This window comes from Seriola dumerili, unplaced genomic scaffold (genome assembly GCF_002260705.1).
Source record: "Seriola dumerili isolate Sdu_G_001 unplaced genomic scaffold, Sdu_1.0 BDQW01000147.1, whole genome shotgun sequence".
In the NCBI taxonomy this organism is placed as follows: domain Eukaryota; kingdom Metazoa; phylum Chordata; class Actinopteri; order Carangiformes; family Carangidae; genus Seriola; species Seriola dumerili.
The window spans coordinates 1,692,219-1,706,753 of NW_019174402.1; the positions used below are offsets into that span (position 1 = coordinate 1,692,219).

Here is a 14,535-nt window from a genome sequence, read left to right on the forward strand (position 1 = left end):
TTTGCGGTGAGAGCGTGTTGCTTTCAGGTACCAGTGAAGACAATGAAATAGGATCCTGGAAGTCCAGTAGGATAACAGATCTATGAGTTTTAAGGGCTCATCACAGATTTTATAATACTATAAGACAGGATTTACAACTCTGGAAGATTATCATTATATCTTTTGAAATACATAAGTTAGCTTTTTATTTAACAAAATAAAAAAGTTCTGTTTCCAGTCTGAACAAGCCTTAAGCACAGCAGTCCATACATGCAGTTCCAATTATTTGCTGAGACACCCAGAGACCAACCAGTAAGAGGGAATACTTCCTGCCCCAGGTTCCTGTTCGTTACTTAGTGGGGAGATTTAATTAACACAAGGATAATATTAAACAAAATAATCCTACTTCTTAAAACTAGATTTCTAGGCCTCTCTACAAGACAAGGCCTCAAGATCGATGTAATAATGTGAGGCCCGTGTCATTTTCACACAAATCAAACCTGTGTCTTTTACAGCCTCTGGCCTCTGGGCCTCTGGGCCTCTGGGGCTCTGGGGCTCTGGGGCTCTCTGCGCTCTGAGGCTCCAGCTGAACCAGCTAAGGTTTCACTTCAACATCAGAACAGTATTTCAACTTGATTCAGAAGGACAGTGTAAAATATCTTATGAAGACGGAGAACATTTTACTGATGTTCGAGCTTGCTGTACATTAAACCATTGCTATGCTAGAGTCATTAACACAGAACTTGTTTGGGCATTAAATGGGGCCGTGGAGGGCCGTGGCAAACATGTGGCCCTATTTTTGTGGCAGCGCAACAACCAAAGCAAGCATTGCTCTGACTGTTTGGTATTTTCCTGACATTAAAATTTGCTTTGCCCATCTGTGCAGTATTTTTGGTGCCCAGTACTGAGTGCATTGTGCACAGATGGGAGGAGAGATGCAAACAGGTGGAAGGGTCATTGAAATGAGGCAGCACAAAGCAAGTTGGTTTTATTTTGGTTAGTGCTGGGATGTGCGAGAGTACTTTTTTTTTTTTCCCCTCAGTGTGTACTGGTGCTGACCTCGAAATATATAGAGATTTCAAGTTTTCCAGTATTGAATGTAGTGCACTAACATGGATAGACAGTCTAGGCTACTGAGTCTACTGTTAAATCTGGGGAATGAATGAATCTCGCAAACCCTGAAGCTCCAAAGCGGTCTCTCCCCATCTCGTGCAGTGTCCAGGCTGCAGTCGGCATTACAGGAAGCGTCGGAGGCTGAGTATGTACGAGAGCTGGAACCGAGTCGAGTCGAGTTTGCACAGGTTTGTAAGTACGGAATAGAGTGATGCAGGGATGATGTATTTCTGTAGGCCAACTGGAATTTAGCATCACCCTGACCCTCAACAAAAAGCCAATTGGAGTTTCTCAATTGGGCCTTTGGATTTATTGCAGAAAATAAGATCTGTCACAAACAAAAGTTTATGATACTTATAATTGATATTGCTTCAGCAAGATAATCTTCACAAAGGAACATCACTTTCATGATTTTTGAATCCTTAATACAATCACCAGAAGTGAAAACTAATGTTGGCTATAACGAACTACACCACAGTCACCATGACTTCGATGTCACCACTACTAAACTTCCAACTTGTCATTTGGTTTCACGCTTACTTCTTCTACAAAAAGCCTTTCCTCTTAGAAAGTTAGTGATTGTTGAAAAGTGCACGTTAACACACAAGGCTGTTAAAGGCGGACTGGTGAGCAACATTGGATTTTAAGTACAGCACACTGACTTTAATCAAACTTCAAAATAAAAAAATACCAGTAGAAACTATGAGACCAATGTGACGGCTCAATTTTCTGATTGATATTCCACCTCAGTCAGCCTTTTACACTTTGTGCCGCCGCAACTTCATGAAGAAAAAAAAGGCCCGTATGCCTGGAGATGTTCCACACAGCCTTGGTCCCCAGGACCCACAGCTTTTGCACTTTAAACTCTGCATAACACATGCGCAATTAAAACTCTCCACTCACTGTTTCATGTCCTGCATCTGACACTCCATTGTTGTCCTGTTGTGTTCTGAGAAGCTGAACTTCGTACAGCAGTTTTACTGAGGTCCTCCTGGCGAACTTTGGTCTTCCTCACTCTTTACTATGGATACCTGCAGACACAAAGTACAGCCTCATTCGGTGACTCATTCTGATAAGCGCAGACAACCACACAATCCCCCTACTTGTTTGTGAACAGAGAACTTTTAGGTTTTAGAGTGTGGTCTGTTTAAAGAAAAAAATTGTTTTACAGACATCATTGGTCCCCGGTGGATGAATCCTAATGATTTTGGTGATCTCCTGACTCTCTAAGAAGAGTTGAAGTAGTTGAAGAGTAACTGGACTTGGTAGTGAACCTTGAAGACGTTTCATGTCTCAGCATCTTGGATTAGAGTCCAAGTTGGATGGATTGTCATGAAATTTCATACATACATTCACCCCATAAGAATGAACTGTGATAACTTTGATAATCTCTTCACGTTCATCTAGGACCATTATCAAGGTCAAAATTTGTTTATATCAAAATACCTCAAAACTGACAGTCCCATCAGCATCAGGTGCAATTTGGTGTTTAGTGCCTAATTAGCAAGTGTTGGCATGCTAACACGCTAAGTACGCTGTGTGAAAATGGTAATTGCTTATACTAACATGCCAATGTTCTAGGAGGTATTATAATGCTACGCTAGCATTGTCATTGTGAGCAAGTAAGCATGCTGATATTAGCATTTAGCTCAAAGCAAAGCTGTAGCTTACAGAGAGTTGAAGTCAGATGAAGTCATGCCTCTGTTCCACTAGTTTCTGAAACTTCAGTGCAGTCGCTCATTCAGCATTTCTTTTAACTGTCGCTCTGGAGAAAAATGAAGGATGTTCCTGGGGTTCACTGTCCATATTCTTAGACAAACCTCCATCCACTTCAGCAGTAGTAGTAGTAGTAGTAAAACCTTAGTGACTTTAACAAAGTTCAACAAAACTGTCTAAAGCCTACACCTCCCATGGAAAGTTACTAGCGTGAGTCCATCATAACTTAGTTTTGTCCATATCCATAAAATTCACCAACTCTCTCTTCTAAAGTATTTTTTATTTCATTTTTTAATTCTAATCTTAAGGTTGAATTTTTTTATGTTTTTATTTTTATTTGGATCTTATTATTTAGTTTAAAACTGTTGTAGGTGTAGGCTTTAGACAGTTTAAAACTGTTGATGGGATTTTGAATGAGGTTTCTTTCTTTTGCAATTCTTTTCTTTCAGCTCTCTGTAAGTACAGACTCACAGAGCCGCTAACATAGTTGTAGCTTCTTAGTCTTGTTACTCAGAGGGTCTAAGAATAGACAGTGTTATGTAAACTAAAGATTGTAAACCCCTATGTTTATTTGGATTTGAATTTGTGATTGGGGACTATAAAAATGAAACTGACCTTGGCTTAGACATTTTAACCTTTAATGGCTTTGTCTCTTTATCCTAGGAAAGTAGATGGCTTCATTTGTCTTGAGACACTTCTATTTGTATTTTTGTGGCAGTTTTTATTTGTGTGTTTGTGTGTGTGTGTGTGTGTGTGTGTGTGTGTGTGTGTGTGTGTGTGTGTGTGTGTGTGTCCATACCTTTCTCTTGATGTGTTCCAGCATGTGTTCGTGACCCTGGAGGAAGTACAGATGTTGGAACTCTGTGTCATCTCTCTCAGGCTTCACCAGACCGCTCTGCTCAATGTTCACCACCTTACGGAAACCGTCTAGACACACACATATACAAGCACACATTCACAGTAAATACTGTAACTGAGAAGAGAAGAGAAGAGAAGAGAGGAGAAGAGAAGAGAAGAGAAGAGAAGAGAAGAGAAGAGAAGAGAACTTAAGAGTAGAGAAGAGAAGAGAAGAGAAGAGAAGAGTGTACTCACACATGTTGAGCTGTCGAACGAAGCTTGCCATGTTATTGTGTTTAAAGTACTTTGGCAGAACTTCCTTGGCAAAGCGTCCCTGGTCAAACACATGAAAACTAGTCCCAGTCTGAAATAACAAAACATATGTCAGTTAGTTCTCTGATCTTATTTAGTGTAGATAAGTCAAAATCAGTCTGTCAGTGCTGCATGTAAACAAATGATCTTTCTTAGATATGATAGATTTTACATTTACAGTGAACATAGTAACGTCTCTTGTCTGCTTCCTTCTTATTTCAGAGGCTCAGTAAATATCAATCCTGGTCTGAAACACAGGCAAACTACTGCGCAGTGTGACAGACAACACAAACTTTTCTGTGACTGATGTTATAAACACTGCTCCATATAATCAGTCTGGATATCAACCAAACATCAAAGGAACCAGTGTTCTTTACCTGTTTTCATTACAGCACAGTAAAACGAGAAAAGGAGGAAAGTTTCATGTTGTGTGGAAACTGAGTCTGGAGCTTTTATCATAGAGATGCTGCAGAAAACTGTTACTGTGTAAAACCCGCCTTGAAAAGACACTGAAGAAGCGCCGGCTCACTAAAGAGAAGCAGCTCTGTCAGACTTCTTCAAACAAGTGAGAGGGTTGAGAGCAAATAGCAAAAGTTCAAAAAGGTCAAAATGAAGAAACCCATGTGAAGTCACACAACTACGCTCTGAGTTCAAATATTGTATTCACCACTTCATTGCATTATTCGAGCATGCTCAACAACTAGTAACATTTCTGAGAGCATCTGGAGGCTGCTGGTTGACACAGTCTGGAAGAGTAGAAGTGAAGAAAGAGACCTGCACATTAACTCAACTTGTCTCAGTATTGAGTGTGAGTCCATTTGTTCATTTAAATATGATATGCTTTCACACACCTCGATAAGCCCTCATTTTGGTTTTAAAAACTCATATGTGCTCCTGTAGCTTGGTTACATCAGGTTTACGATCACTTGTATCTGTCTTTATCTGAAGCAGTGAAAACTAAATGTGAGTGGATAAACAAAATACGACAATTCAACTATGATTATTAAGGTGACAGTCAAAGTGAAAGTCTGATCCTGTTAAGAGACAGAACCATGTGGACATTTTAACCACATGAACAGGGACAAACATTAATCAGGTCAATGTTATTTTATGTAAACATCATATCCCAAATATGATGTTGCCACAGCCCATGAATAACGTGGGATACTAATGTAAATGTAAAAGGAAATATTGGACTTTTGAACCTAAAGCAGAATTGGTTTTTAGACTTTTTTTATTTTGATTATAGATTATTCTACATGAGCTGTTTGGAGGTATTTTGTGTTAATTTTCGCACTTTCATGGATTCTGAAGACACACAAATCTCTCTTACTAGTATGAATAAAACTTTTTTATTTCATGCAATGACCAGACGCAGAGTTCGCCAGTAATAATACGCTACGTCACTGTCATCAACACGACTCACCACCTGTTACTAGATGGAGCCTATATATGAAATAACGTTACCTGAATGATGAAATGAGTTTTGTGAGGAGGTAACTTATTTTCCCCACAGTTCAAGATCTATTCATCAGCAGCCAATCAAACTCTCTCTCTCTCTCTCTCTCTCTCATTGTCAGTGATGAGTCATGCTCTCTCCCAGTCTTAGTAAGCAACTGCAGTCGCTTTGTTTTGCTCTGAAAAACAGTTCTGTGTTGTAAATACTTTACACATTACTTATATCTAAAATGGATTACCATGTGCCACTTACGGTACAGGTGTGACATTTATAAAGTTTAGACAATTTGTAATAAGATGATGTTTTTACCTTATATGTAGTGACGCTCACTTGTCTACTAATAGTCTGACAATGCAACAGCTGATGCTGCACACTCTAGATGTCATGGGATTGGACAGCATCTGTTTTGTGTGTTTGTCTCCTTTCAAAGAAGAACAGAGAGACGGTCCCCTTACAGTTTATACTGAAGCCTCATCTTTGTGTCACACATGGCAACATATGGGCTCTGTTTTCTATCATCTCAACGACGCTATCAAACTTCATTTAGGAAATCTTTTAATTTTGCAAAGTGATCAAATCTTCATTCTGCAGGTTCTTTTGTTGCTGTCGGCACAGAATTTACCAAGAAGATGTGTCACAGTGATACCTGAATTTTACAATTAGCCGCTTATCCTGGGTCAAAGGTCAAAAGTAAAGTGCTAACAATAACAGAATTTACATTCATGCTCATCAGAGTGCGTTTTTAACACTAAAGAAAACATGTTAATTTGGCAGAGGATACACATCTCTCTCTCTCAAACGTAGGTTCAATATGAAAAAACAAAGATGTAGGTTTGTGCAGGCCTACATATTCTGATGGCTTATCACTTATTTGCAAAATTACACTATGAAATGGCTAATAAATTGTTAAATAAACGACAATATAACCTTTTATAAAATCTATGAACCTTTCAAAGGTACACTTTGTTGTCAGATACGCTTAATACAGGTACAACCAGTTCAGGTTTTATATAATCCCAATTTAAGACCTCACGCTACCAGGAATCCTCCATCAGAGCAGCAAGACCGACTTCATTAACTGTGTCAGATTTGTGATATAGAGAGGTTTATGTTTTCAGTTTAATTCCAAATGATATATTAGTCTGTTTTCAGCTTTATGTAACGTGAAGCAGGTGGTACTTTTTAAGATAATTTATCAACATTTAGCTAGTTTTTTTTTTTTTTTTAAAAAACATGAAGCTGATGAGAAACTGAGAAACAGAGGTTACGGTGTTATGTACAGTATGTTCTGACTCACAGCGCTCCAGCAGATGAGGTGGTTCGTGTCTGGATCCTCCACCAGGGTCCACAGCTTGGTGAGGAAGGCCGGAACATTGCTGGCGTAGCTGCCATCTACACCCATGGCACCTGGAGACTCCTGCATACTGACACCTGTCCACTGCCAAGACTTAAGAGTAGAGAAAACGCCAATCAAACTTGTATGTGTATGTGTGTGTGTGTGTGTGTTTGTCTGTGTGTGTATGTGTGTGTGTGTGTGTGTATGTATGTATGTGCAGACTCTCAGACTAGTCCATGTTTAAGAAACTCCACTGCTGATGATCTGTTACTGATAATCCCAAGTTTGTCTCAGTCTCTTCAATGCCATCTCAGTTGGTCAAACAGTCTCTGTACGTCCTTGATAACACAATCTCACCTTGTCTCTGATTCCTTGTTTTTTCTTTGCTGTTCCTCTTCCCTTGACTTTTCTGTTTAATATATCCTCCTCTTATCTATAGTTGTGGCTCCTTTAGTTTCTTTTTCTCTTTTGCTCTCTGCCCCTCTCTGTCCTCACTGCCACACCAGTCATCCAACTGAATGTCATCACAGAAGGTCCATGTCAGCACACACACACACACACACACACACCCACACACCACACACACAAAACACACACAAACACACACACCATTCAAGCCCAACCCTGCTGCCCCCCCCCCCCCCCCCCACCACCCCTTGCCCCCGGCACCACCTCTCTGCCCCGCTCCGGTCCCCTCTACCCACCTCGGGACCCGCCATCTCACAAGAGAACTTGACCCTGTGCACCCCCACATGTAAAACCAACCCTTCAGCACCTCCTCACACAAAAGCTTCAATAATACACCACTGTCCAAACATCAAAAGGCTGCTGGTTAAATTGAACAGTGCAGAGTTCAGTGTGCTTGTATGTCAGGTACAAAAGACAGGTCCCTTATCACTTCTGAGAATGATCACAGGTGTCTTGAAGTGGACATACTGTACTATTTGTGCATCAACATTAAACATATCAATTATTTGATTCAATCACATACACAGTGTCTCACAGTGTGCAGTAGGTTTATGGTATTATGATGTAGTGTTGTGTAGGGTCTCACTAGAGAGCAGACGTAACAGGCAAAGCAAATCCACCACTGTGGATCTTCATAGATCATAGATAGATCCAGATCCATTCATAGATCCAGAGATTTAATCCTGCTGAATTTTAATAACCTTTCCTTTAGTGCCACCATCAGGTCAAAATTTCCACTGATACACAAGAAATATTAAAATCTAACAGATTCCCAAATAATTTATTAGCACATTCATGCCACCCAGATGATGATTATTTTCCATTTAGGGCAATCTGTCCTTTTCTTCCTGTGGTGCCCTCAGGCCCTAATGTCACATGTGCAGTAGACACAACGAATTTAGCAATAATCTCAAATAAAAGTTTCATCAAATTTCACAGCCCAATTCTATACAAAACACCGGTCATTGATAGGGTGACCACCTAATAACAACACAGATCACTGTGGGTATTGCTAACTACTTTTAAGGGTAGTGTCATAGTTCACTGATTTTGTGTAGCCATGTGCAGAAACACACTCAAGCCGGTAGGTGCAGTGAAAGTACTTTACTTGAAAGAAAAACAGGCTTACAGATGGCTGAGGGGAGTAACCTGATGTTAGTATTCATCTCTTTCACTCTCCGCTGTCTCTGTTGTGTGTCTGCCGACCATCTTGCTGTGTTTCCCTGAGTTGGATCTTCATGGAGTAAGGTTTAGGGGTTAGAGTGACGCCATAGACTGGAGTGAAGTCCGGCTCTCCTGCGTCCTCAGGCCAGATAAACTTAAACCTCCTCAGCAGAGTCACCATGACGAGAAAGAGCTCCATACGAGCCAGACCCTCTCCGAGACACATACGAGGACCTGAGGCGTAAAATAAATAAATAAATAAATAAATATGTCAGACAGTATCTGTGTATTCTGCTGCAGGTGTGCGCTGCTGTTTGTTTTCTCTGATCGCATACCTGCAGAGAAAGGCATGAAAGCCTCGGGTTTAACAAACTCTCCCTGGTCATTGAGGAAGTTCTCAGGGTTGAATTCATGGGGGAATTTCCATTGTCCTTCCTCATTCAGCACTGAGGTCAGGTTTGGGATGATCAAAGTACCCTGAGGAGAAAATGAAGCAGAAGAAGAATGGCTATAGAGGACAACAGAAAACATTTGTAAGATGTTAAGATTTCCTCAAGAAAAGGTGATATACCTACCCGCACTTCAACTAGCTCCCCTGCAATGAGCAGCAGGGTTTACAAAGCGGATATTTTGGCCTGACTTTCAGATGTTTGGGGCTCATGTCTGTCCATCTTTGGTTTTAGAGGTATTTATTACACTAGTTGGAAAGCTTTTATTGCACTTAGGTGACAAATTGTCAATCTGTCTCTCCACTGCTGCGCTGCGAGAGACGCAACCAAAACGCAGTGGAGATTATCACACTGAGCTGAAATGAAATGATAATTAATCAGCTAAATAACATAAATGTTGCTGTTTTTTGGGGGGTTTTTAAATGTATTTTTCCTTTGGTTTCTTGAGGGGGAGGGGGTCCCATTGGGGTCATTACCTTACCTTGCCTCCACTTCCAACACTGGTACAAACTGCTTTCCTGCCTAAGTTCATCACAGTAAGGTGTCTTTCCACTTTACTGTCTCTATTGCCAGAATCTGTTTAACTATATGCCACTTACCTTGGGAATGGAATATCCCATGAGCTCTGTGTCTTTAGTTGTTGAGTGGAAGACACTGAGAGGAACTGTGTTGGCTACCCTCTGCACTTCATGGATCACAGCCTGGATGAACAGATCAATCTGACTTGAGACTGAATAAAAGGCCACAGGTGAGCAAACCAAGAAACATGTAATATAGATATCTGTCAGCCATTTTCTTAGAACCAGGTAAAAGTACCAGTAAAAAAATCAACTGAGCAGGATGTTAAAAAAATCAACTGAGCATTTTTTTATTTGACAAGTCAATATAATAATGCAATAATATAAATATACCACCCAGATGCATGTGGCAAATTGAAGTGGTTATTATGAGATTATCTGATGATATACCTGCATGTAAGGCATGTTATGTCTGTCATCAAAACTGGCCTGGTGCTTTCCTCCCAGCACCTCGTCTATCTCCTGCTGACAACGCTCTGAGAAATGCAGAAGGGGGTGGGGTGGGGGATAATGGTAAAAATATTGATATCTTAAGGGAGCTGACCGAGCAGAAAATGCTCCCTTGTGACAATGGTTTTCCTGCTCGAGACTTCTTCTGTGAAAGAGACCTGTGCTGGAAAGCCGAAGCCACATTGGTCATTGTCTAATCTTAGATTCCAAAGGATGTGGTCCCATCCTCGGCAAGGACCATCTGCGACCTACAAGAATCTCATGGAGGATAATCCCCGAGGTGACTTGTGCGGGAGTCCTGCGGAAATATGGGTTGCCTGAACTGTTGGCACAACTTACACGGTCCTTGTATAATTGGCATTAGAGCTGTGTCCATATTCTCGGCAAAAACATCGACCTCATATCTACACATGCAGACATACCTTGTATATGCGGGTAGGCCATAAGGTAGAGGAAACCAGTAAGAAGGGTGTTGGAGGTAGTGTCAGTCCCAGCAAAGTGAATATCTAGAGCGTACATAGTGAGTTGTTGCTCAGAAAATGAAGAACCATTGATACTCTGAAAGGGGAAAATTATTGTTTTAAGACCAACAAACAGTAAATGCAAATGACTTGACTTATACACACACAAAGTGTAGGGGATGAGAAGAGTCAGCTCACACATGTACTAAAAGTTGTCACTTTTTCCAAAGACTCTTTGAACATATTCGAAATAACACATAATTAGTTAAAATTAAATACAGCAACACGCCTGAGTCTGAGATAGTGTGCAGATTCTTTTCACTCCCTATTCACACATGTACTTACCTTATCCAGTTCATCTAGATAGCAGTCAAGAAAGTCACGTGGCTCTCCGGGAACTCTGGTCTTCTTGTGCTCAGTCAGCACAGAAACCGCAAGCTTCTGACAAGTCTAAAAAAAAACATGAGTAACATACGTTCACTGATAAAGTGGATACAATATGTACTGTTGGTTGTTATAGTTTATGTGTGTGTGTGTGTGGTTAGAGAAAAAACTTCATTTTACCATTAATGTTCATTTCCTTCTTAGCTCAGACTTTTTTTTTCACAATTTACTATAAATATTTACAATAAATCTCAAGGTGCGGTTAACTTACCTCAACATTTTTGAAGGCCTTCATGAAGGGCAGTGGTAAGTTACGAATAATGGGAAAAGAGTCATACAGCTGTAAAGAAAGATTTAAATCATTTGTCTATTTAACTCCTTACATGAATCGCTCTGAACAGATGGAATTGGAGGAGATAAAAAATACAAAGTATATATTATAAACAAAGAAGGATCCATTATAAAATCCACAATACTACTATCCACGAGCTAAAAATAGGCAAGACGCCCAAGACCAAGAACACACTGGATGCGTAGTGGCTGCAGATCATCTTGGTTTTCATTTCCCGCTGTGGATAGCAGAGTGCGCAGACTCACCATAGCCCATGGTCCATTAGTTAACTTGGCATTTTCAGTGAAGCACTGAACAATCACTCTGATGAACTCATGGTCGTACTCGTAGCGTCTACCAAACAGAACCTGGCATATGATGTTGGAGGCCATATTGTGAAACATCATTTGAGGACTGAGGGGTTTTTTGCCTGTAAAAGTCATAATGTAAACTTAAGTTTGCCACATCATTGTACGAGAATACAGAAGAACTTTACAGAAATAGCACAACGAGAAATTCAACCCGGTAATACAGACGTCAAAGAATAGAAATTAGTAGGGAGGTAAAAGTCAATAAAGCACAGTGGAGGTCTCTTTCAAACCTACGTGATCAAAATCCACCTTGTAATGTTTGTGTCACTGTTAGTGTGATTGATGAAAGTTAACCCTGCCTATCAGAAGAGGAGCGAATGGACCCACAGATGACATACCAATGCTCTGTTCCAGTGTGTTCATGGTGTATTGTAGCTCTCCATGAATCCTCTCCTCCATGGTATTCTTCCCCAGACCAAAATTCCTCAACGTCATCAGAGCAAAGCGACGATGCTCCTTCCAACTAGGGCCGTAGTCTGCCAGGATCACTCCTACGACGGATACAGTGGCGCAAAGAGAATGAGCTCAGGGGTCATCTTATATAACAACCTATCACTGGCCATTGTAATCATTGCTGTTCTATTCCAGAGCTCATCTGATTTCTAGCCTGTTTTATTATTTACTCTGCACAGTGCTTTAGTGTGTTTTCTTTATCTACTTTCAAATTTTGAGACATTCGGGAGTGGATTCAAAACAAAGAAATTCAAATCAGTGAGCTTTATTCGTAGATATTTAAAATATACAACTAAATAAATGTGTCCCCCTAAACAGACACTCACTGCAGTGAAAATAAAGAATACTGTGCTCCTGTATTGTTAGGCTGGTGGATGATGGTATCAGTGTATGCTCAGTATTTCTTTAAGTTTTGAGTGCAATTCTCACCTTCAATATCTATAGTGTAAATCTTCAGTATTATGATTTTAAATTGGAAATGTATCCTGATGATATTTTGCTTTGTGTATGCCAACCAGACTCTTCTACACTAGCAGTTCCTATCTTGATTTAACAACAAAATAAAAAAGTGAATCTCTCACATGGACCTCATTTTCATCATGAGCATCATTTATTTGAACAAAGAGGATATTGAATGACGGATGGCGTTATTTTTATCCCGCTGGGATTTGCCAAAATTCAACCCTCAGTTTTCCTCTCACTTGGTTCAGAGACATCTAATCCCTTCTCATTTGTTTTCCTTGGAGAAACAGGAACCCTGGGAGAGCCCATGACAAATTACTTATATGCAGATGTATCAGGGGGATCTTGTGCAATCATTAAACAACATAAACAAAATATACTCCAATTAATGAACTTTGCGACCACAAAAGTGGAGCAACCTCTTTTTTAGAAGACACATGGTTTGAACAATGAAAAGTATATACATGCTGAACAACTTCACACAGGACTGAGAATGAACATTGGGGCATAGTTCACTGAGGAAAGTTCATCCTTATTCTCTGTCCATAAAGATTGATAACTGTGTGGGTGGACCTTTTGTTGGCAAACTGAACAGCAACTGTACAAAAAGACTTCAACTCTTGCCTTTGTTTATTCTCTTTTTCCCTCCTTTTGAGCTGTGAGCTATACCAGGGAAAAGGCAACCTTGATTTCTAACAAGGTGCTTGTTTGTCCCTTTTCAGGATTTTTGCAGCATGTTGCAGCATGTGTCCTAGCCAGTGTGTAAAGTTGTTAGTTATTCACTGAGAATAAGAGTGTGGCTTAAGAAAACTCAAGCCACACTTTGACCATACTTTTTATCAAGATATGTACATAGTTGCTAGTACTGGTTACTGTTTGATCCCTGCTTACAATGCATGCATAGAAAGAGACATATTATTTTTTTGTTTCATGGACTGGGTAAATTCGATCACACATTCTCAGTCCTATAACATCTCTTTTCTACCTTTCCTCTGGGTGACATCATTAACAAACAGATCTTGGGGTCGTCCTGCAAACTCAGTTGCCCTGGTCACCATAGCCTCCTTTATGGCCTTTGTCCCACTGATGATCACAGCTGGTTTGGGACCGAGGAACAGAGTGTAGACACTTCCATAAGTCTTCCTCAGCTGGGAACAAACAAGATAACATGTACAGTATATCACATAACTTAAAATGGATAATTCTTTTTAAAGGGGCAATTTGCTGAAATCACAAAAACATGCACTTAAGTGAGCACACAATAACGATGCTAAAAACAGTAAGTAAAAACTAAATGTAACAGGTAAAACTAGCAAATGACAAATAGTATGACAACTACAAAGTGATATTATTGCACATACATAAAATGCATGTTTGGAACTATTGTGTCCGGCCTCCAGGAGTCTATTGTGTATGTCCTGAAGGAAACAGCTCTAACTCTTTGCTTCAGGGGTAGCATGATTTCTGTAACCTCTGCCACTTCCGACACTTACAGCTTGTGTAAGTGCAACTGGTGAGACTTCAGCCACCACTTCTTGACTTCTGGACATTTGTTTGTATTGCTTAAAGGATCAAAAATTACATTTGCAAAAATTTGAAATGTTTCTGTAAAAGGATGTTGTTGTATTTAAAGCATTGTGATCTGAAAAGCCCATAAAATATTGGTTTATCAAGACTTCTGAGTCATCCATTGCACTGGGTGTAAGTTGGACAATACCCAACATGTATAGCTTGTGCACAGGCATTCAACTTTGTACAGACAACAATGTTATGCAACCACATGAACCATAGCCCACAGGTTTCATTAGTATAGTGGTACACCCAAATCACTGTCAAGAAAAGCACAGCAGTGACCAAGTTTAAGTTTAAATATTAAACCATTTAAGTATATAAATAAAAGTATCTTTTTAAAGAAGTACTTAGAATAGTAATTAGTGCCATAACAGGCATTTAAAGAGCAACATCATTCATTTCAGCATTTTTCTTACCCTCTCAAAGTCCTTCAGGGGGTTCTCTAGGCTCAGCTGCAAAATGTTCCCCAGTATGGGGAGGGCAGTGGGTCCTGGTGGAAAGTTCTTAGGCCTCCGAGACTTGAGTTGAATGATAATGAACCAAATGCAGAGCCATAGTAAAATGAGTGAAACAAACATGGTGGAAGGGATTGGACTGAACTGAAGAGGTAAACTGTTTGACTTGCTATTAAACTCCAGCA

General features: G+C 40.0%; 2 protein-coding genes across 2 annotated transcripts in view; both read right to left on the bottom strand.

Moving 5' to 3' along the window:
• Positions 1 to 6,839, bottom strand: part of hsf4 (heat shock transcription factor 4) — a 27,356-nt gene extending 20,517 nt beyond the window's left edge. Inside the window, 3 exon segments of the mRNA XM_022750006.1 lie at positions 3,608 to 3,735; positions 3,901 to 4,009; positions 6,714 to 6,839. Of these exon segments, the coding sequence (XP_022605727.1) occupies positions 3,608 to 3,735; positions 3,901 to 4,009; positions 6,714 to 6,839 (363 nt within the window).
• Positions 6,840 to 8,309: 1,470 nt separating this feature from the next.
• Positions 8,310 to 14,535, bottom strand: LOC111225172 (cytochrome P450 2F2-like). Its single transcript, XM_022749867.1, has 11 exons — positions 14,312 to 14,535; positions 13,309 to 13,471; positions 11,747 to 11,899; positions 11,304 to 11,467; positions 10,978 to 11,046; positions 10,668 to 10,772; positions 10,284 to 10,419; positions 9,802 to 9,887; positions 9,433 to 9,534; positions 8,720 to 8,861; positions 8,310 to 8,618 (listed from the first exon to the last, which is right to left on the bottom strand). The coding sequence occupies exons 1-11, from the start codon at positions 14,471 to 14,473 to the stop codon at positions 8,392 to 8,394; spliced, it is 1,509 nt and encodes a 502-aa protein (XP_022605588.1). The 5' UTR covers positions 14,474 to 14,535; the 3' UTR covers positions 8,310 to 8,391.

Bases quoted from the DNA above. Each gene is read 5' to 3' on its own strand.
- LOC111225172 (XM_022749867.1), bottom strand. From the start codon at position 14,473: ATGTTTGTTTCACTCATTTTACTATGGCTCTGCATTTGGTTCATTATC. The intron at 9,888-10,283 runs GTATGTCTGCAT...TGCATTTCTCAG, and splicing joins GGCCTACCCGCATATACAAG to AGCGTTGTCAGCAGGAGATA. The intron at 9,535-9,801 runs GTATATCATCAG...CTGTTCATCCAG, and splicing joins ATAACATGCCTTACATGCAG to GCTGTGATCCATGAAGTGCA.